The sequence below is a fragment of the Bombyx mori genome, chromosome 11, assembly GCF_030269925.1.
Source record: "Bombyx mori chromosome 11, ASM3026992v2".
Classification (NCBI taxonomy): domain Eukaryota; kingdom Metazoa; phylum Arthropoda; class Insecta; order Lepidoptera; family Bombycidae; genus Bombyx; species Bombyx mori.
Window position 1 is genome coordinate 17,195,060 of NC_085117.1, and position 24,838 is coordinate 17,219,897.

Here is a 24,838-nt window from a genome sequence, read left to right on the forward strand (position 1 = left end):
GATTACTGGAGCCCATAGACATCTAAAACGTAAATGCACCACCCCCTTGGAGATATAAGTTCTAAGGTCTCAAGTATGGTTACAACGACTGCCCCACCCTTCAAACCGAAATGCATTACTGCTTCACGGCAGAAATAGGCAGGGTGGTGGTACCTACTCGTGCGGACTCACAAGATGTCCTAAAACCAGTAAATTAATAATAATAATTTTGCTTAATGCGACTTAAGGCTTATTGGTGTTGGTAATGTCTACATCTGCCGCGAAGCGGTCATGTGTTCTGATTCACAAAACTACGACATTCTTTATGAAATTGAGAGATTTCTAATTCATCTCTTAGGTAGGCGTTTACGCTATGGTGAATATGAAAAGAGGTTACAAAGCAAAAGTTAAAAATAAAATAAAATTCTGCATTGTATATACATAGGTACGTATCCATCCGTCGAGTTTTCATTGGTACGTACTGTAATTGTAATGATAAATACTATTAGTCTTCGTAACACCCAAAAGAACTGCAGCTGCTTCCTTAAATGCAAATTAAAAGTTCGCTGCTCACACTTTTTCAAATTTAGAAAATCATAACAGAAAAATACAATCCATTTCAGAGAGAGTTCAAACAAAAAAAGAAAAAAATAGAACCCGTACAAAAACTCATTGGTTTTGTTACTCATCAACAAATGGACCAGCCGTCCCGGGACTGGGTTGGATCCGGAAAAAACCGGCACTAATCTAGTCCGTCATAATGGAAATATGTTTATTGTGTTCACCATAGAAACTCGGATTAGTTATTTCGATACATAAAAATCGGTTTGCGTTTATTATTATAGTAAATTCGTTTAGTTAGATACAATAATAATAATATATTTATAATATTATATTAGATCTTTACCTAATAAATTCCCGTTTAGTATACAGAAATTTAAAAGTCAGTTTCTTATGCATATTTTTCATTTCTGTCAATTAAAATATGTACTCATGGTATCGATGGATCTATGTCAGTAAATTTTCATTACTCTTCTTGATGAAGTTAGGTTTAGGGGAGCTAACAAACTCTTTAAAGACATTTTGGACTGCCTCTTGGGAAATTGAATTTTTTCTTCCTCCCAAAAAGTTGTGCAAACATTGGAAAAAGTAGAAGTCTGCCGAAGCAAGTTATGGGGAGTACGCTAGATGACACATAACTGCCAAAGTTAGCTCTTGTAGATTAGAAACTGTTTGTTGCGCCGCATGAGGTCGAGCGTTGTCGCGTAGGAGCAGCGGGGACGAGCTGTTAACTAAAGCCGGTGATTCGCGAGCTTCTCAATTATTGTGTCCAGTTCTTCACAGTATGCATCCACAGTAATGCTGGTGCTGTTTGGTAAGAAACTGTGATTAATTATACTGTATCGTGTTTTTATCGTTTCACTATTAATGAAAAAGATACAAATCTAGTGAAAATGAAAACAAAATCCTAATCAATAGACAAATTCATTTGAATTTATAATTTACAAGCGACCCGCCCTCGCTTCGCTTCGGAAACTGTAATTTATTATTGATTTCTCCACTATTTAATGGATGTTATTATACATATAAACCTTCCTCTTCAATCACTCTATCTTTTAAAAAAACCGCATCAAAATCCTTTGCGTAGCTTTAAAGATTTAAGTATACATAGGGATATAGGGACAGAGAAAGCGACTTTGTTTTATACTATGCAGTGATTGCCTTACATACATGCATAAATTACGTTTCAAATGGCTAATATTGTAAAGGACCTATTATTAAGGAATGCGTTTAATAATAGTCTGAGAAAGATAACCTATTCCGGGGATAGTACAGAGCGTCAAAAAGTCTGAAATAAATACATATTTTCGTCTTTATGTACCTCGCGACCTCAATATCTTGCGACGAAACGAAGCGTACAAACATATTCCTTTACTACCGAAATGAAACATTTTGATAACGAATGGAATAATAATTTGTTATTTGTATTAAGTTAGCGATACAGCCGGGGTCTGGACGTCGGGTATATAAAAACTTCCCGGTCACGTACTTGGTATTCAATTTCGCTTATCATCATTCATGGGGTTTATTGAATTATACGGGTTACGAAGAAGTTTCATAATGGAGACAGGGCGAATGCTGTTATTATATTTTCTTGTTAATCTCCGTATTTTAAGAGACTAATATCTCAACGTCTTTTACTGGTTGTCGATCTAGTTGTAGAACTTCTGAGCCTCTAAGGGGTGTGTAGCACGACCTATTTGTGCCACAAAGCTGCATTGCGTTTCCGTTTGAAGGGTAAGACAACTATTATACTATACAATTGAGACTTTGAAGTCATGTTTCAAGGTATCGGCGTGCGTTTACGTAGTGAGGTGTATAAGTCAGTAACCACTTTAGGCTAGATAAGCCTTGTGCTCGGTCACACATTAATACAATAAAAAAAAAGATGTTTATTGTCGTGGGACACTGGATAGGAACGAAGTTACTTATTATAAAAATATTAATTTTAGTGCTATTCGAGGTATAAAGAAAATAAAACTGGAGGTTTTGCAACAACCCACGCTCATTCGGTAACGTACGAACTTATTGTGGTACACTTCATTCACGGTTGTTTGCATAAGAGTTAGTGTATTGCGCAGACGAACGCTCTGAGATCGTGGTCAATTAATGATAAAAAAATATTTTATTTTTTGTACGTTATTACAAAATTAAGTCGTACACTGTGTGCATTACTAATAAAAATCTTAGGTTACGGACGTTTTTTTCCGGTTAGGGTACCCCTCCGCATCGTCCCATAAGGAACTTCGTTCCAAAAATAAGTAAATATGGCGGTTTTTATTTTATTACACGATCTCACTTCGTCATAGGAGTTTTTTCATAACGCTATATGAAAAAAACTGTCAGTCTCAGTGTGGAACTACGGATTAATCAAATGACTATGAGTGCACAGAACGACATGGATGCTAAGTCCCTGCTCGCTTCGAAATTTATCGAATTTTAAGACCCTGCTTCTCGTCTATGTATGTAGCGCACTGTATTTGAGGCTTTTTTTATAATGTACTAATAGCCTTGAGAGGCTGTTTCAGCTTCACCATAACATGTAGGCTAGCTCACGGGGCTCAAACCGAGAAATGTTGCTAACACTGGCCCTAGCAAGAGCAGTGCTTCGCAGAATCTACCACCGGATCGGAAACGCGACGTACTGAGAAGATCCGGCGAGAAACTCAGTGGACATTTGAGGCTGTGAGAGTATTTGTACTCTTAAAACCAAAACAGTTTTATACTTATTGTGATCTGAGGGCGGAGCGAAGTGAGCTCTTGAAAAATTTGCCAGACGTCCAAATTACGCTCCCTCTACGCACCCGTATCACAGGTAGAAATCATAAGCGGGGTTATATTATAAGCGGGAATTACTAATAGCGTTTTCAACGGCAAACGATACACGAATAATGTAAATAAATTAATGAAAATTAATGAAATTAATGAAAATAAAAATATATCACTTATTGATTAAACGACTTATTTTTTATTACAAGACATCATAAAACTTTAAGTGATTTAAAAATTTTTAGTGCAAACAATCATTATCTAACGGTAGGCAGCGGCTTGGTTCTACCCCTGGAGTTGTTGTTGTCCATGAGCAGGGTAACCACTGACCATCAGGTGGGCTGTATGATTGTTGACCTACATGGGCAAATAATAAAATTCTATAAATCATTGTAAATATGTAAGTATTAAAATAGTAGTAACAAGGGCGGTTCTTACCAAGGCTAGGTTTATTTTTGTACAGGCTTTACTAAAAAGACTGAAGTAAATATGTCGATATATTTAATTATATCGAAAAAATGGATTCCACTTTCTTTCTTTCTTTAAGAAATGGATAGTTCTGTATTAAATATCTTAATCGCTTGCAACGTAACAAAATCGTAATCGCTCGCAATATAACCTCGACTGTATGACGTTGGATTGATTTTATCGAGCGGATTCGTTAATAGCGCCACATCGTTTGTCTTTATGCCTTTCGGAAATACGAGATTGCTGTGCCGAATTGGAGGAGTTAATTCTGTTCAGCTTTTTTTCGTATCGAGAGGAAAAGTTTATTATTTGATTCTATTACGGCACATCGAAACCTCTTAACCACTTCTTGATCTGAATATTCAATTTTGTAAATTTTTTTAAATAGCTAACTTGAAAAGATGTTTTCTTTGGTGGGTTAGACGTTCATTACCTTAACTCATACGCAATACATGTCGCCCAAGACAAAAATATAAAACAAAATTTAAATCCTGGCTAAAATTTAAATTTTGCAAAAACATTACTGCCGAAACATCGGAAAATTTAGAATCATCGTAAAATCTCTTCAAATTTGATATATTATTATAACATTCATTGCGCTATATGTTAAAATTATAAGTGTTTTTTAATGGTTACAAATCAATAGTGTTCGTCTTGAAGTTCGTCTTAATATTAATAATATACCAATTTCAATTTAAAATTATATATTCCAAGACCATTATAATATATTTCTTGTTCGAATCACATCGGAAGGATCGAGGTGAATTAAAATACGCAGTAAACCACGAGGCAACTGAATGTACAACAACAGAACCACAGGCCATAACAGGTCAGTATCGCAACGAAGCGAGTTTCCACTCGCATTCCGGTCGGGTTTTTAGAACGATTTTCCAGTATCTCGTTGCCGTAATCCTATAGATAACGTTTACGCAGATACGGTATCCTGATTCTGTAATGTAGGTGGACATAACGTGCTCACACTGTGCCCTATTTTCGGGTTGATTTCGATGATACCAGGATATTCAGTTTCAGGCAAATATAGGTCATTGTTTTTCAAAACTAGTTTTACAGTTGATTCTCGCTTTTGATATTGTCTTTATATTATTATCGGCCTTTCGTAAAGTTTACAGTTTTGCTGGTAGTAGGACCTATTGTGAGTCCGCATGGGTAGGTTGATACCTATATAATGAATCCTTTATTCAGGGTGGTGATACCACCCTGCCTATTTCTGCCGTGAAGCAGTCATGTGTTTCGGTTTCAAGGCGAGGCAGCCGTTGTAACTATACTGAAACCTTATAACTTATATCTCAAGGTGGGTGTGGCATTTACGTTGTAGATGTCTATGGGCTCCAGTAACCACTTAACACCCGGTGTGCTGTGAGCTCGTCCACCCACCTAAGCAATAAAAAAAAAGATGTATTGCATAGGTATATGGATGGTATATGGATCCTCTTGAACATTTAGGCCGTGAGCGCGTTTGCTCATTCAATATAACTAGTGGTCCCGCAGTAGTTGAAATTCGACTATAATTAATTGGAATTGTAAGTTTGTACACTATTATGATTGTATTTTATACTTCTATAATCACAAATTTCGCCAAGACTACACTATAAAAAATATTAACAAAGACAAACAATATTTAATCTATTCTCAATTTGACCACAGACGTCAAGAACAAAAGTTTGACAATAAATAGTATGCATGCGTGTGTGCGTCAAATACATGGTATGTAGTGTGTGTAATGTTTTCTTTATTGATTTAATGCATATTTTACGCATTATTTTAAAAAAATATTAGCATTGGGCACTTCGTCACTATAAGTGTGGAAATTTTCATACTCCTCCATCCGCGCAATTTTCGTAAAAAGGGTTACAAAGTTTTTGCTTCACGTTTTAATATATAGATAAGCAGAAGAGAGGAAAACAGGCAATTCGCTTCTATGAGGAGAATCTATGGTGGCAATTTGAGAATCAAGGGATCCCATGCCTCCCGAGTATATACATAGATACTACGTTGAAATAGTTTAACTTATCTGTGTCATGTGTTATTTTTATTATGTCCATTTTAAATGTGTATTATGAGCTTTTTGATGGTAGCGCGAAGAGCGAAGTTACCTGAATTGTTTTATTGGTTAATTTGGTTTTTATTCGGGCTTAAATGAATAATAACAGTGGTTTATTAACTGTTTAGTATCTGTGAAAGTGCACAAATGTGAAAATGAAACATAGCCCCCGGACGCAGCTTCTCAGGATCTTCCAAAAAGTTAATTGAAAAAGTCTCAGTACATCACCACCATTTGATTGAGACTACAATGTATCTTTCATAATTAATACACATAAATTAGATAAAGATAAGCAACTCAAGCATTCAACAAAAATGTTTACGGGCGTCGGCCACTAGATGGCGTTTCTTCGATTAGTTTCTCATTGCTCCTGTAGATGGCAGTAAATAATTACCTTTCCTATATTTTATTTTTAATGAAGGATTTTCTAAATTTCCTGGCCTGGCCCTGGTATTTTTTTTTTTTATTGCTTAGATGGGTGGACGAGCTCACAGCCCACCTGATGTTAAGTGGTTACTGGAGCCCATAGACATTTACAACGTAAATGCGCCACCCACCTTGAGATATAAGTTGTAAGGTCTCAGTATAGTTACAACGGCTGCCCCACCCTTCGAACCGAAACGCATTACTGCTTCACGGCAGAAATAGGCAGGGCGGTGGTACCTACCCGCGCGGACTCACAACAGGTCCTACCACCAGTCTATTATCTCAATGTCAGGGGTTTGTCAAGCGAAGTTAGATATTAGACGTTCCGCAACAAAGAAAAGAAATAAAATTACTCGTGAAAAACTTGAAGAAGTATTGTGTCATCCTAATACGCCATCTTACATTTATTTTTCATGTGAGACTCTCTAAAATCATTTATTCTGGCTACCAAAGTCGATATTTCAATTGTCTGACTGTTTCGTACCAGAAAAGGGAAGGTCCTCGTAACTACCGTCAGTGTCCTCATTCTCCTTATTGTGAAAGTCTAATTTCCAAACTTTTCGTAAGAAAAAAAGTCGTATTCCATGCCGAAATAATAATGTGTTCTACAAAGTCGTAGCACATTATTTTATTCTATCATCAATAGTTTTCGCAGGGCACGCGATGTAAAGAATATTTTAGGTAATTTTTTTACACCTGGGTTACATTATTGGAGTTTTAGGATAAGGATCCCAATTTTTTTTTTCAAAAATGATTATAGCCTATGTCACTCGGGAACAATGTAGCTTCCAAATAGTCAAAGAATTTTTCAAATCGGTTCAGTAGTTTCGGAGCCTATTCAATACAAACAAACAAACAAACAAATCTTTCCTCTTTATAATATTAGTATTGATGTTCTCATTCTAAGTTTGCCATACTAAAAAGAATGTTTCATGAAAATATCAACAAAGAATTTCTGAATAAAACGAATTGAAGCTATTCGATTGCATTCGAAAAATTCAGTGCCATTTTCAGATGCTCATCGTCAATATGAAAACAGGAAAAAACTAGATATATTTTCCTTTTAGTCTCTCTGTTTACCGAAATCCATTTTCTACCGGCAACTTTTGCAAAGTAAGAATTGAGTAAAAGCGTTATTGCTTCGTTAAGAGAACGTTTTTTAATACGCTTTTATTAGCTTCAGACGTATGTATGTTAGTATGTAACGGAATCTTTGAACATGATTTTGACCCCCTTCAAAACGTCGGATTAACTCGAAATTTGGTATACTTATTAAGGACCCATAACAATTTAATATTAAAAAAAATATTGAAAAAAAATTAAATTCAATTAAAAAATTAGAAATAAATAATAGTTTAAAAAAACTAACAAAATACGCTTTTATAAAACATCCATGGTACCAATAGTTATAAATATTTTATGAAAAGATATGAGTAGAAGGGTTATTTTGATAATATCCTGAAAAGCCACGCTTTTTTTACAACAAAAAAATTTTTTCTTACACATTATTTTTAATTCAAATTTATAAAATTTATTTTTTAGTTTGATTTTCTATAAAAGCGTATTTTGTTTTTTTTTTTTTAAACTATTATTTATTTACGATTAGTATCGAAATATACTTCGCTAAAATAATTAGGAAACGACTTAAAAGAGAACCTTTGTCGGTCGCTTGCTAAAGTCTTTTTACATTAACTTAGCTGTCCCGTTTCTCTGATGCAACAAGACTGGTATTAAATTATCTAATGAACTACATACATGTATAAAGAGACTATTAGAAAGCAGGATCCGCTCAAGGCTTATTAAATTATGTTAAGGAAACAAGTACCAAGTTCCCAAGTTTGCTTCGCGCGATCTCGGTATCGAAGTATCGTTTCAGTGTAGGCGTAGCGGAGTTTTGTACCGCCGTATATCCGATACACTTCCAACCAAGACGAATGGGAAAGTTTTAGAGCTCTCTCACTCGTGTAATCTTCGTTGTTATCCAGCTCTGGTTTCGGTTCGCACGTTGTGTTTTATTTTTATTTTCAAATAAATAATAGTTTTTCAAGTTTCGTATTCGATTTGGGTATAAATGTTTTTTTGGACTGAAGGGAGCATCGAGGCGAGATACCTTTATTGGTCTTGTAGCGTAGTGGTTACCGTCGCTTATGGGTTTTTCATAACCGATCCTGTGGACCGAACGGTAAGCAGTCGACGTCGCCCTAAACACGTCATTACGGATCCTCCCGATCCATTAACGGTGCTTTTAGGTACCTCAAGCGCTAGTCCTCGCCTGCTTTTGGGGCTTGAATACGGAGGTAGTCACATCGATAGAGGCGAATAAACTATTAAACCGAATAAACACAGCCTTACCTTTTAGGCGGCCACGACGACCTTGAATTTTAAATATGTTTTTTTTTGGAGTTTACTCCTTAAGAATCGATTTACATATATAGGCCCGGGGTATGAAAATTATGGGGACCAAAATCGTACTAGAGAGTATAGCATGTCACACGAAATGTGTTATGCGCCTGATTGGCCATGGTGATGCGTGCGCGCGCCAATCAGGAGCCAACGCGCGGCCGCGTTATCGCAGGTGACGCCGGGCTGCTGCGCCGGCAGTCCGCCACAAAGCCTCGTACTGATCGCGCGTTTCTCTCATTATTGTATTTTCATATATTTGTTAGTCGTTTGTTTTGTGTCTCGTTAATTTGTTAATAATCTGTAGTGTATCGTGTTGTCGTAATATAGAACTATTTCTCGTATTGTTTCGTTTAATTTACCGACATCGTTTTGCTTGTGGCCGGACGCCGTTCGGGTTCGATTCCTGAACGTATCAACTGTTAGTGGGTTGATACCCGAATATAACCCGCTACAAATCATTTATTAATAAAGCTTTTTTAATAAATGCATATTTTACTGTATTCAACTGACACAAATTTATATTTATATCCAGTAAACTCCAGTCGTGCGTCGGAGCGGACACACACACTTTTTTTTTTTTATTGCTTAGATGAGTGGACGAGCTCACAGCCCACCTGATGTTAAGTGGTTACTGGAGCCCATAGACATCTACAACGTAAATGCGCCACCCACCTTGAGATATAAGTTGTAAGGTCTCAAGTATAGTTACAACGGCTGCCCCACCCTTCAAACCGAAACGCATTACTGCTTCACGGCAGAAATAGGCAGGGTGGTGGTACCTACCCGTGCGAACTCACAAGAGGTCCTACCACCAGTAATATATGTATATCTCCCGCTATCTTGTCTAGTAGACTTCTTAATGAACGTAAATATAACATTATTTCCTAAATCCCGATGGGTTTCTTTTTAGCTTAAATTGAATTGCCTAATTTTTTGTACATAATTAATTTATGTTAATTAAGTAATTTAGATTTCGATATTTTTTTTCATTAAATTAACTTTAGATTAAATATTATGTCGAAACAAATATACAAATTAGGCTCTTTTAAAATTCACTTGCGTTCATATCTTTATTTATTCGTATACCTACTCGTATTCATGCCAATATGACAATGAAAATGATATGACAACTCGATATCGCGTAACTTAACCACGAAACCTAAGCAATTGATCTAAAAAGCGATGCGGTTATAAAATACTTATGATGATAGATGAAAGATGATATATAATACTATATATAAAGAGGTATACTTAATGATTTTTTTTAAATTTATAATTTAAGAAAGAAAAACCGACTTCGAGACTAGAATACATCAATGAAACCCAACAATGTAACCATCTTGAGTGTATGTAGATTCAAACAGTAATTTTCAAAATCGACCGAGGAGTGACAGATGTTTTTTTTTTATTTTTATTGCTTAGTTGTATGGACGAGCTCACAGCCCATGGTTACTGGAGCCCAAAGACATCTACAACGTAAATGCGCCACCCATCTTGAGATACAAGTTCTAAGATCTCAAGTATTGTCAATTTTTTCTCTACCTAATCGTTGGTGGTTGGTATCCCTAAAGGGATATTCCAACTTCACTCGGACCAGCAGGAGAGCTCACGGGCTCAATCTGAGAGAATTGCCAACGCTAGCCCTAGCAAGAGCAGTGCTTCGCATTACGTTTGTCATTACATACACCTTCTCTAAAAATGCCTACAAAAATCAATACGACCCATGCGAATTTCATTCGGCCAATAACACGCCTAAAAGCCAATTAAAAGTTTATTATTAGCTTTTTTTAAAGTTTCTACAGACTTCCATGGTCACAGAACGCACAGCGAATGGCCTGGGCTTGTTTGTATCAACAATGGTGGGTCGTGACTGCATTGCCTAACGTTAATATCGAAATCGTGTCTTTGAAATATTAAAGTCTGTGGTGATGATCTCTATTCAAATTTATATTGAATGAAGTACGTGAAATTTTTTGATAATAGATAACACCTCTATTTGTCGGCATTCGTTGACATAAGTTAGACTTAGTATTTACATAATGATATGTATATCGAGGGGTGAAAGGCGGTTTGGTTTAAGTTACATTTTTGCAACTTTTACAGCAGAGCCATTTGAAGTTTAAAATTTGGAAAAAATATCATAACAAAAAAACTTCTTCAGCTATTATATTTCAATGGAGTAAAGTTAATTGAAGTTCAATTAGAACTGTTGATGCTAATACTAAATCGCGTATTAAGCGATATGTCGCTTCAATAGTCGCCTTTCACCCCTCGATTTATACATTACCATCCGTCCGCATTTTTTTCGCAACTACGAATATACATCTGCAGATATTAAACCTATGCAAATGAGATTTGATTGAATTGATTCATAATCTCTTAGTTCCTATCTTAACTACTGGTAGATTTAGCTCATATAAACAAGGAAAACATTGGGGTCCGGCTTAAAGAATAAAACAGAAGCTTTAATAGAGACTTGATGGGTGAAAAGCTTACGGCTCATCCGGGGTTAACAGGCACATAAACATGATAAATTTTACTGATATTAGGACGCCTTGTGAGTCCGCACGGGTAGGTATCACCACCCTGCCTATTTCTGCCGTGAAGCAGTAATGCGTTTCGGTTTGAAGGGTGGGGGCAGCCGTTGTACTGAAATGAGACCTTAGAACTCATGTCTCAAGGTGGGTGGCGGCATTTACGTTGTAGATGTCTATGGGCTCCGGTAACTACTTAATACTAGGTGGACCTTGTACACCGACCAAAGAAATAAAAAAAAAATCCCCCACCCACTGACCTCGAAGTCAGAACTGCGATATTTCGACTTTCCTTTCAATCCGGGACACATGGCTATTTTGTAACAGAAACAGGTCGATAGTGCCTACCCTTGCCGGCTCAGAATACGGGTCCATAACACCCACAAAAGTAGGCAACACAAAAAAGCACCTAAGCCTTAACAGAGCTGCACTAAGACCAGAAACAGATTCATTCGTTCATTTTTAAAGCGAAGGACGTCTTAATTGAACTAAAAACAAGACAGCTAAACGTCCCTTGTCTGCAAGAGAATTCGAAACGGAGAGAGCAATCAAAACGTCACTCTAAATTCACAGGCGAGCTTTAAAGTGCGCCATTAACGTGGCAGAGCTTTAGGTCGTCTTCAGCTGAAAAGCGTTACCGGAAAACGAATGGATAGTCGGATATTAGTAATTAAATTGGATTATTTGGACTGAAAAAAAAAGTAGACGAAAGCTCTAAGACGGAGTGATTGCGTATAAACAATCCATGATTCTATTTTGAAACTGTAATTAGGTCACTGGCGAAATATTGTATGTTGCTTTGTAAGAAATAATTGATATTCACTTAATACTTTTCACTAACGACTTTAAGGTAATTTATGATCCAATGTCTCATTAAAGCGTCTATGTTTCAAACATACAAAATCAAACACGTAGCTACTAACCACAATATTGGAATCGTAAAGAAATCTCATATTCCTTGACATATTATTTATTCTTCGTAACTCAAGTATACTTAAGGATATAATCCATGAATACAAATTTGGTATAAAGTTTTTTCCGTGAAGAAGTATCGAGTCAACTTCATAAATAAGCTAAAAATATTTGCATGAAAAAGCTCTTCGAAGTCAGTAAACAAATGCCTTTAAATGAAGCCTATACTTGGTCGACTAACTTTGCTCGGAAAACTTATTGGTTGGACGTTGAGCACTTATTTGTGGCACTTTAGTGTTAAAAACAAACACGTTAAGGCTGTAATAAAAATGTTTATACAAAAAAAGAAATCTTTTCAATTATTATTTTTCGTTTCCAGATATACGACACTCCAGAGAGTACGAGGCCGAAGAAATGGTCTTCGAAGTTGAAGCTAAACACTTCAGGAAGCGTGAAATCTTCAGACAAATCTCCAGACAGTCCATATATGTATGGGACACTAAGCGGGCCCGGAGGGTCAGCATTATCTAAATCAATGAAGTATGCAGAGACTTGGCTCTACGGGTCCGTCAGGACCCAGACGCCCCCTGTTCGACCTAGCGTCTTTACGGCCTATCCAGAAGTCGCTGGTCCTGTTCTTATTAGCACCCCACAAAAACCAACACCACACAACTACGCTGTCATTCTATGTTCCTGTCCTGAGTACCTGAACGGTACAAAGAAAACCAGTTCAACCAAAGTCAGTATATGTAAGAAATGCAAGGGATCTCGTTTGCCATTAACAATAGCTGAAAGTCCGAGGCTACTTGTGGGTGGAACAGTCAGAGGACCACAAGTTAGTCGTGATACGAGCTTGCTTAGGTCAGGAACAGTTCGAGTACAAGGCTCTAAATCAAGACCTACAATACTTAAGTCAAATGGAGAAGCAGATCCTTATGATTTAATGCGACGCAGTAGACTAGCACCTCCCCACGAAGCTCGTATTGGAAGTCAATTCTCAACGACAAGATCTAGAGCAAAAAGCATAAGCCCTTGCAGGATTAAAAGTAAAAAACCAATTCCAGAAACTCTTAGCAAGAGTAGAAGCAAATCCACGAGTCGGGTAAACGAAATCTGGATTGAAGAAGATTCTAATACTATTGAGTCCAAGAAGTCAATATTGTCTTGCGATATCAACCCGTATGATTTGGTTAAGGCGAGTGGAGGCTCAAAATCTCTGGCAGAAATTGAATTTGATGATGATTATTCGGATGTTTTTGCAGATTCATTAAAAAATAACAAAGGTACTCTTACTAAATCTAAACAAGACTCTTGTGTCAAAGCCATCAGTGGACAAAGGGTTAGAATATCCGATGAGTCTAAAAATTGCATAGTCGAAGAAATAGGGGTATACGATACGGTTAATTATGATCTCAAAAATTCAGAACTGAAAACGAAAGAAATCCCTTCGGCGTTGTCGTTACGTAACAATAAATCTGAAAATAAAAAATTATCATTTAGTAAAAGTACAAGTAAGAAAATTCTTTCTATACCCACATCGAACCGAACAAAACAAAAAAGTGTTTCTCCAAAAAGACCTCCCAGAAGGATCAGAAATGTGAATAAGACAGACGATGACAGCGAAAGTGACAATCCACGCTTATTAGAGAACAACAATAGAATCCCCAAAAATAAGAATTCAAATAACGACACAATTAAATCGATTTTAAAGAAGCCAAGAAATTATGAATTAGATGAATCATTAACCAAAATCGATACATTTGATGACACACCGGAACATAAACGTGCAAATACCACCCTTTTCTACTTACCAATACCAAAAGATAAAGGAACGATCTCAAAACCTAGTACTATTTTGCAAAGGAAACGTGTTCAATTTTTGGTAGAGAATGATGAGACAAAAGTCATTTATACAGCTGAGCTGAATCTTGAGCAAGATATTATCAGGGAGAGTCCTGAGCAGTCACAAACGAATACAGAAACTGAAGATGATGTAACAGAAGAAGGCGATATAGTGAGTCAGAGCTTGACTCCTGAAGTAATTAGTCATACTTTGACTCCTGCAATAGAGAGTCAGAGTTTTACCGCCGAAGATACCGGCGAAGCTTTAAACTCAGTTGAAATAGCAGAACTGGATAAAATTGAAGAAGTATTTGAAAATGTTCAGATCAAAGACGATAGCACAGTATCGGCAGAAGAATATAACACACGTGAAGAGAGCAAAGATGAAATAACTGAAATTGTATTCCAGAAAAAAGTCAAAGAAGGTAGTAATATCTTTTGAACTTTATTTTTTTTATTAATTAATTTTAGTTTAATATGAATACCTTTTTTGTTGCAGATAACAATATTCCGAAAATTCCAGTGCTCCGAAGATCTGAATCTGAACGATTGACTTCGACAATAATCGTCGACCCACCGAAGTTTTTAGATACTATGGCCCTTAGACCGAAGACTAGGCACGGTCACACCAGTCAAGTATTTTTTACTTCTCCTGGAGAAAATAACACAGCTATTGAATATCAACACGAGATTAAACAAATAAATGTTGAGTCATCTAAAGCTACCGAAGAATTTGAGTCAGGGAACTTAAGTGATAGCAGTGATATAACGAGAAGTATTCTGAATAACTTGCGCCGTGGCATATCAGAGTCGCCAGAACCACCGCCTAGACAAAAAGTTAAGGAGCGAACTAAATCTAAGAAGCACACGTATGTAAAAACAAGATTTGTCAGGAATAACTCCAATAGTTCTACGAGTGACGAATGGTCGGACGCAAATGATTACGAACAAAAGACTATATTAAGAGTAAGACAATTTGACCCAGATTCTGAGAACGAAGATCCTAGAACAGTATCGAATGCAACGAAAATAGCTGATAACGAACCTAGAAAAACATCGATTCAAATAAATGGAAACGAATGTTATTCAACAATGAATGTTAGCAGTGATACTCCAATTTATCTTTCATCTGTTGTTGTAAATGATGATGGTGGCAATACTTGTAACACGTATCAAACAGGCACTACTGTAACAATAAGTGTGGGGTCTCCTTTGAAAGAAGTGAAGAAATCAAAAAGTCAAATTTACATTGGAGCGGTTTTTAGTCCGGAAAATAGTAGTCAAGATTTCAATACGTACGAAGAGTACTATGCAGAGAATAAATCGGCTGTGTATAATGACACCATAACCCACGACAGTTCGTCTGATATTTCTTCCATATTGAAAGACCCTGTAGAAGCCGTTAGACGTAACTTAATTCCTCATGTTTGTGGAAAGAAAAACGAGGCTATGAAAGATGCGAACGAAGATAAATGTGAATATGACAACGAAACCGGAAATGGAAATTTCGTTTCGAAACTATTTGACGATCCATTCTTCGGTCATTTAGCTGAAGGCCTTGATTCCGATTTGGTAAAGAAGTTAATAGAAAATTCTTTGATCAAATTACAAGAAACGAAAAATTTGGAAGGTAATGAAAGTAATGAAATAACCATTGAAAAATTAATTGAAAGCTCCCTTAAAAGTATGAAAGAAGAAAATGATAAATTAGTAAATAAAGAGACGACGAATGAAATCAAATATCAGACAAGTGCCAACGAAGGCGAGTCGAAACAGAATAATAACGTCGACTCGTCCGTTTGTGAAAATGACGATAACGGCTGCTCTGCTCCCTATGAAAGTATGGAGTATGAGAGCGGTGCTGCGGGAGTTTTTCCAGATCAAGAACTTATGTCAGATTGCTATAACGCCTCAGCGAGCGAATTATCCACGGAAGACGATACAAATTCAACTAGATCGAAGTTTTATCAAATGTTAGTCGACGCTGCTCTTTGTGAAATCGAAGTTGCTAATAATACGGACGATGATCATCATTATGAATCGATACGTCTAAACACGGATCCTATTTATGAGGAAATTGGTGATATGCCACCACCGTTACCTGTAAACCCTCCACCGAATTCACTGTTAATACTTGACGATGAAAAACGTAGTGGTTCCCGGTCAATATTTGAAGGGGCATCGAAATATGATATTCTGTCGTACTTAGTGGATGCTAAAGAAAGGGGTATTGATGACGAAGAAACATACATTACTAGTTATGCCAATAACGAATCAAGCAATTTACTAGAAGAATCAAAAGAGAAAAATTCTACAAACGAAATTATTGAAACGCGATTGAGTAGTAACAACAGTCAACTTTCAAACGCCTCTGATTCAAGTGAAGATAACTCATTAACTATTCATCACGAGTGCTTAGAGAAGACAGTACTGAGCAAAAAGACGTCAGCAGAAATAGAAAGAAATGATTCAGGAGTTGGTTCAGAGACGAGTAAATCTTCAAGAAGTAGGCTTCAAGGGAAAACCTCGCCCGCTAATTCCATGACACAACAAGAGGCGACTATACATCTTTGCGAAGATTGTGACACTGCTGTTGAAACTCAAGTAACTGAACAAGGTCAGTTTATGTTAATTTTTATTTAGTTCACCGACAAAAAATGAAAAACAAAAACTTTATAATGATTCTATAGTATAAAGCGATGGTTGTAGCTATTCAGTATTTAATGTGAGTGACGTTCCTAATTTCAGGTTCTGTTTACGCTCCGCTAGTGTGCAGAAAATGTGCTAAAAAAAGATCCGAAAGAAAGGAGATTATCACTGAAATAGTAGAGACTGAAGAAAAATACGGTCGAGATCTACAGATTATTTTAGAAGAGTTTTACAAACCCATGTTAGTAGCTGGTCTTCTAACGCACGAACAGCTCAGCGCTATATTTTTAAACGTAGAAGAACTTATTGAAAACAATCAAGTACTGTCTGAGAAGCTGAGAGATGGGCTTGAAATTGCTATGGAACAAGGAGATGAGGTGAGAAATTCAAATTTTGAAACTATTGAAATAACACTACTATTAATCTGTTTAATTATTAAACGTTGCATCATGAACATACTGTTGGATTATTAATCTGCTTAATCTTTAAGCGTCGCATCATGAACATACTGTTGGATTATTAATCTGCTTAATCTTTAAGCGTCGCATCATGAACATACTGTTGGATTATTAATCTGCTTAATCTTTAAGCGTCGCATCATGAACATACTGTTGGATTATTAATCTGCTTAATCTTTAAGCGTCGCATCATGAACATACTGTTGGATTATTAATCTGTTTAATCTTTAAACGTCGCATCATGAACAAACTGTTGGATTTTGAATCATTAAGTCGAAGTCTTGAAAACGTTCAATAGCGATTTGCATTTCGTGCTATCGGGGTAAGCAAATCACCTGAAGCCATCTTTCATTTGGGGTGATCCAGGGTGTTGGTAAGGCATTCTTTTGGTCTAGTAATCGAACTTACACTAAGTCTCTGTTGCCTTTCGAATTGAAACGATTTTTACGGGAGAAGATATTAATATAGCATCGGTTGTCATTAAAGTCGAGACTGTTCTTGGATCAACTTTGATGTCGTCAAGACTGAGTTTTTTATGTAATTTCTTACAGGATTTACTAACGGTGAATGTAGGTAAAATCCTCCTGGAGTGTTCAGGGATGCTAACAGCGTTCCAATCGTACTGCGTAAAGCAAGCCGGTGCCGCTTTGCTATTGGCCGGACTGGAGAAGGAGAAAGAGCTCCTGAGGATATTCTTACGCGTCTCTCAGATGGAAAACACCGTGTTACGACGAATGAATCTAAATTCGTTCCTTATGGTGGGTATCGATGGTATTTTATCTTTGGTTGATTTAGCGATTAGGAGCGGCTCGGTTGTTCCATTGGAGTTGCTAATACCAAAGAAATACGGCAACCATTTACCATCCGGTATATCGGTTGCTCGTCTGAGTATTTCGACAATAATATAAATTATTTGCTGGTGGTAGGACCTCTTGTGAGTCCGCATGGGTAGGTGCCACCACCCTGCCTATTTTTGCCGTGAAGCAGTAACGCGTTTCGGTTTGAAGGGTGAGTCAGCCGTTGTAACTATACTGAGACTTGAGAACTCATATTTTAAGGTAGGTGGCGGTATTCACGTTGTGATTTCCATTGATTCCGGTAACTACCTAACACCAGATAGACCGTAAGGTCGTTGACCTGTCCAAGCAATAAATAGGCCACATAGAAACCAAGTCTTTAAATAAAAGCTTTGATTTCTTTCAGGTGCCAGTACAACGCGTGACAAAGTATCCCCTCCTTCTCTCTCGGCTTCACCGAGCGACAGCCTCCTGCGCCACCGAGCGGGAAGACGTGCGTTCAGCTCAGCGCTGCGTCGAATCTAGGTTGGAAGAGATCAACGCAGCCGCCGCAGCTGCAGCCGCCGCCGCCAGAGATGTTCCTTTGTGGAGGAGGCTGGCTGCGGCTAGACGCACGGCCCACGACCTGCACGTAGCCGATATAAGGCTCAGGAAGATGGCCGTCGATGTGCTAGATTGGAATCACGATGATGCTAGGTAAGTGTGGGCCGATCTTGTTTAGTTCCCAACTTTGTAGTGTCACTGGATGAAGCCATGCAGGTGTAGATATAAGTGTATCGACAGAGTACACTTACAGATTGGTTATAAGACAAATTGTGAATGACGAAACCCTCTGTAGTGCCAACACGAATTATATCAAGTAGGTAGGTATACCTGTAGGCAGCGGCTTGGCTCTGCTCCTGGCATTGCTGAAGTCCATGAGCGACGGTAACTACTCACCATCAGGTGGGCTGTATGCCTGACAGCGACTCGACACGGGCAATAAAAAAAGTTTCAAACGAATAAATACCAGCTCAAACCCTGGAAAACAAACAAACAAGTTTTCATAATATCGGATTGAAAATTGAAGTGCGGCTTATTGTAGTTAAGTAGGGGTAGATATTACTACACTGTCTATTTTTGCTGCGTGGCGATCATGTGCTTCAGCTTAAAGTGTGGGCCATAATAGTATAATTGGACTTTCGACCTCACTTTTCTGGTTGGGTGGCGGTATCTACGTTGCGATGTGGACATCGGTAATAACCTCACCTGCGGACTGCAAGCTCATTCATCCAACTACGCAGCAATAAAAATAACACAAAAAAAAAATAACTAAAAACATTCTTAATAAGACAAAATTTAATCAAACTCTCCAATGTTCCAATGGATTCCAATTAGCTCCGGTAGCAAACTGTAATGTTTACATAATTGTTATTGTAATGTTATTATTTTGGCAAGATTGTTTTAATAAAACGTAAATATAACGCAAGGTAAATTTACAAATTAGTTTTGCAAAACGGAAAATTAATCTAAACCGGCTTTGATTAAAAGTAAACAATCGTTATAATACAATTTAGCTGTTTCGTTGGAATTATGTTCACTACATTCTCTTGTTATTGGTGGAGTGGACAAATGTCGCCATTACCGGGGCAATAGCCTGCCGCAGTTTTAGCTTCCAGACCAGACTACGTACTCTTGACTTTTCGATTATTTTGAAATTTGTCATCTTAGCAGATAAATTGGTTACCACTGATATCGTGGTTACAAAGCTGGACAAAGACGGTGGACAAAAAGCTCAGAGTCAACTTGAAAATGTATCTTAATCGAATAAATCAAGTTAAGTCTGATAAGGGATTCATCGGGATCCATCGAATTACTGTTCCTCTTGAGATGCATTTAGATATCCAAATTTTATTTCGAATTTTGAGTATTAAAGACATGATTTGTTTAGGTGCAAATTTGGATACACTATCAAAAATATTAACACACTGTAGACTAGTTATGTCTGTCACATTATGTACGTTAATTTAAGCGCTAATAGTCTTATCAATTCGCTACAGTAGATTTATAACGATAATGATTATGATTAGTTTCATAAAACCTTTTTATTTTCTTACCTATTTTAGCGATTGAGGGACTAGTTTCTTAAAACCATTTGTAGATTTTCATTTGTATGACCTTCCCCGATCCTTTGGAACTGAATTCCTACAAATAGTTTTTTCAGATTCACTTTTCTTGTTGTTTAAAACGCAGGCTAGATTGCCGAAGTCTAGCTAAAATCCGTATATTTTCAAAATGTCTTAATCGAGACCCGAATCAGCATTTATCGGGACAGTAATTACAATTCCAATTCTAAATCTTTTCTAAAAAAAAGTTCCTCTGCTTTTTTCTAGCATTTTTCGTGTATATAGTAAATACGGATTATCCATTTGAAATGTTTTACCGACGTTCCACGCGAAACTTTATGACTTGCTCCGTAAATCTGATAATCGACAGTTTACTGCCAGTAACGGGCCGAGTGCTATCCTCGAGGGCTCTTTATAGTTTCATAGCTTCACAAATACTTAGTAATTATACGTGTAAAACTAAAGTTAGTCGCCACGTATCCTTGTAAGAAAATCATAATTCTCTGCTCGGCGAGCTATCAGTGCAGTTACCCATAATCTATACATCTATACATATAAATAAAATTGGAGTGTCTGTTTGTAATATTGAAATAACCGCTTTTTATTACATGCATATACATACATACACCAAAATAACATTTTTTAAAATTTTTGTCTTTCTGTCAGTCTGTTTGTCTGTCTGTCTGTCTGTTTGTTCCGGCTAATCTCTGGAACGGCTGGCCCGTTTTGACGAGACTTTCACTGATAGGTAGTCACCCGCGGTACAACAACAATCGCAGGTAACATCGCGCGACTCAGCTATCAATCTTAAAATTTAATGTTTCCGAAGCGAAGCGAGAGCGAGTCGTTAGTTAAATATATATGTAATGCTATTCTCTATTTAGTTTGGGTAAGGACAGCGTCCAAACATGTCTCCTAATTTTTTTATTTATTTTTTATTGCCTTTGTAGGCCGACGAGCATACGGCCCACCTGATGGTGAGTGGTTACCGTCGCCCATGGACTTCATCAATGCCAGGGGCAGAGCCAAGCCGCTGCCTACCAATATCACAGGAATACGATTCCATTTTAGCGATTCGGTTTTCTTACTTAAAAAGCGTTATGGTTGTCGCTTTTATTCGTTCAATTCATTTTTATGATGAGGCGGTCATTTTTAACGTCAAATCCATTTCTTGAGTGGCCTATAAAAGTTATGTGCGTCGGTGATGCGAGTAATGTTCTGTATGAATAATTTATGGTCAAAATAATAATTTTGGAATTGTTTTTATTATTATTATAAACTAGCTGACCCGGCAGACTTCGTAGTGCCTCAATCGATAAATAAAAGGCCTAAACTTTTGTATACAATAAACTTAAAACAAACAAAGAAATCCGTCCGAAGGGGACACATCAAAGGAAAAACAAAATTGTTATTTTTATTGAATTCCAAGCATTTTCATATTTATCTACATTTTAAACCTTCTCTGGACTTCCACAAATAATTCAAAACCAAAATTAGCCAAATCGGTCCAGCCGTTCTCGAGTTTTAGCGAGACTAAAGAATAGTAATTCATTTTTATATATATATAGATAATTGAATCTCGATACGATTGATATCTCGCACGCATCACAAGCCCTTCAAAGCATACTGAGATGTTTTTATTAATTAAACAAATAACACAAGCTAGTACTCCATTGCTGATGAGAATTCTTCAAATGAAGGTCTTAACGTGTCCGTTGACTAAGAATATTTGTAATCATCTCCTTTGAGCTAGGTTAAAACAATTAAATATGATTTAGTAACTAATAAAAAAAATTAAATAGCAATACGAACTGATTATTGAAATAATCATTTTTTTATATCCATGTGATATTAAGGATATTCAGCCAAATTCATTATTGTAGTGCTGTCGTTCCTTGACGCGTATGCAAAATGTCAAGTTTAATCGGACGTCTTGAAGTTGGCATAATATAATCGCCTAACAACAGATGACATATTTTTACTGGTGGTAGGACGTTTTGTGAGTCCGCACGGGTAGGTACCACCACCCTGCCTATTTCTGCCGTGAAGCAGTAATGCGTTTCGGTTTGAAGGGTGGGGCAGCCGTTGTAACTATACTGAGACCTTAGAACTTATATCTCAAGGTGGTTGGCACATTTACGTTGTAGATGTCTATGGGCTCCAGTCACCACTTAACATCAGGTGGACTGTGAGCTCGTCTACCCATCTGAGCAATAAAAAAATATCGGACTTCTTAAAGTTGGCGTAGTAAAAGAAAAGAAAAAAAAATGTAATAGCCTAACAACAAATGACATTGTTGCCTAAGCTGTAATTTATGACTGAGTGACCTAACGGCTCATCCGGTGTTAAGTGTTTAACAGAGCCTTTAAACGTCACAAAGTGAATTTCGCGTCCATCTTTCCAAATGGTCGCCGACCATTGAAACCGGAATGAAACGCGGCAGAATTAGATAAGAAGCTGCAATGTATCCGTGCGAATGAAATTACAAATTAAAACAAATTAGTAAACTAAAATATCTAATAAATTAAACTAAATAGTAACTAATCTTACGAAGTGCTTCATGCGCTAAATGTGAGTGGTAAAATTAATATTTCATTTTCATCTTTACGACCGTGGACTGCGGAATGCATTGCATCAACCGTCTAGACTTCTAGCGCTATATTAGCAAGGCGTTTTGGTACCCGCGCAGGGAAAATTAAACCCAGCTTGCTATATGACACGGTAACCTGTTCCAAACATTTGAAATGATTCGGAAATCGAATGGAAACTATTTCATTAATAACAAATAGGTTTTGTTAAGTTTTAATAGTGCTTAATTAGAAAACCTTGTTTAATGTTTTCATTAAATTTTTTACATTCATTCAATTATTGTAAAGGGCGACTTGGCTGTGCCCCTGAAATTACTGGTCTTCGTTAGCGACAATGATTACCTCATCAGTTAGGCCGTATGTTTGTCCCCTTGTATTTTCTTAAATTGCTTAATGACAATTATAACAAATCTGTATATATATATAAATGAATTGCTGTTCGTTAGTCTGGACCGATTTGGCTAATTTTGGTCCTGAATTATTTGTGGAAGTCCAGAGAAGATTTAAAAGGTAGATAAATACGAAAATGCTCGGTATTAAATAAAAATAACAATTTTGTTTTTCCTTTGATGTGTCTCCCGTCGGACGGATTCCATTGTTTGTTTTAAGTTTATTTTATACAAAAGTTTAGGTCTTTTCTTTGTCGATTGAGGCAATACGAAGTCTGCCGGGTCAGCTAGTTTTATATATTATAATCTCGCCTTTAAAGTAATAAAGGCGAGAGAGTCTTATTATTTCTGTCGCTTCGAAAGCGCGTTACTTATGTCCCTTGTTATCCGTCAACATTTGCAATGTTGTGCTAATTACGCCAAAATTTCATTTTAAAAAAAATCTTGACAAACAAACGTAAATAACAAATTAGTTTTAAATTATCTCGTAAGACTCGCGAAAAACAACAAAAAATCCTTTACTAACGACATTCATTCAATTGTTAATTGAGTTACTTTAGAAAGTCCCAAATTGTTAATAGAACTACATACTTTATTTGTTTCGTAATTAGATCCACTTAGTAAATGAAGTAAAATAAAATTGGTTCTATTGACTACAAATTAATAGATTAAAACAGATTTATATTTATTGTCTATTTAATTTTATATAAATAGAAAACATTTTAATGAAAGACCACGGATTATAAGTATAATAATAAGATTTTAAGTCGAATATTCCGATGCTTTTGTATTCGAAAAAGAAAATGTTTATTCATTTTATTAAACCTCTCTATTGATATCAAAGACTCATTCCAAACATTTTTTGAAAGACAGTTATAGACTTCAGAGATCACAATTTTGTATTACAAATTTCACTAAGTCAAAACCTCGGGCCATTGCTTAGAACGTTGAACAAGCTCACAAGGCCCACCTGGTCTTAAAAATTGGTTATCGACCGCCATAGACATCAAATATGTAAATGCTGCTCCTTACCTTGAGACTTAGAACTCGTGTTCTAAGAACTCGGGCGGCAGAAATAGGCGGACTGGAGTTACCTACACGTCCGCTCTCAAAAATTCTGTACCACCATTAGGATATTAATGTGTTATACACATCATTTTAAGCGTACATCTGCTTTGAATGTATCTTTCTAATAATATAAAACAAGCTTGCACCGAGCTACGAAAGCTAGAGTATGATTCTGTGATCTTAAACTTAAGTCATGGTCATCAAAGTGGAAAACGGCTGTTTGGAGACATAGGCCAAATCACTTTATCAAAAAGCACACAAATAGTCACATAGTTTTATGGTTTTTTTTTGCATACTTCATACTCGTACGTTTCATACGTTTAGATTAGATTATATAAACACGTACACAGTTTCGACAATATGAATAGAAAAATAATAATAGGAGAAATTAATTGCCGGGATTCGATTTTTAAAAAAAACAGCACCCTTGATGTATACAGGGTGTGAACGAACGCAACATATTAAATCGACCCAAGTACATATACGGCGTGTAATATTTAAGTTCACGTGAAAAACGATTGCCTTTTTTAATTATAATATACGTCGCAGTTCAGACATTTTATTGTTTTTTGACTTTATGATTTAATGCATGCTGTATGTTTGAATGTTATTGACATTTAGTTATTTGCTTGTTTTCTCCTCTTTCGCGATTCGAATTGAAATTACGTAAAGTTTTTGAGTAAAGAGTAAGGAGAATCAGCAAGCTGAAGTGGCAGTGGGCTGGCCATATATGCCGTAGGACTGACAATCGCTGGAGCAGACGGGTTCTCGAGCGGAGACCGCGCAGCGGAAGACGTAACGTGGGACGCCCCCTGGCTAGATGGTGCG

General features: G+C 36.7%; 1 protein-coding gene across 13 annotated transcripts in view; it reads left to right on the forward strand.

Annotated features, from left to right (window-relative positions):
* LOC101738416 (uncharacterized) overlaps window positions 1-24,838 on the forward strand; it is a 178,837-nt gene that overhangs the window by 150,419 nt on the left and 3,580 nt on the right. For all 13 annotated transcript variants that reach the window (XM_038013670.2, XM_062671254.1, XM_062671256.1 and 10 more), the window contains 5 exons: window positions 12,494-14,381; window positions 14,456-16,573; window positions 16,705-16,982; window positions 17,615-17,821; window positions 18,267-18,556. In XM_038013670.2, the coding sequence (XP_037869598.1) occupies window positions 12,494-14,381; window positions 14,456-16,573; window positions 16,705-16,982; window positions 17,615-17,821; window positions 18,267-18,556 (4,781 nt within the window). The remainder of the gene's footprint in view (window positions 1-12,493; window positions 14,382-14,455; window positions 16,574-16,704; window positions 16,983-17,614; window positions 17,822-18,266; window positions 18,557-24,838) is intronic.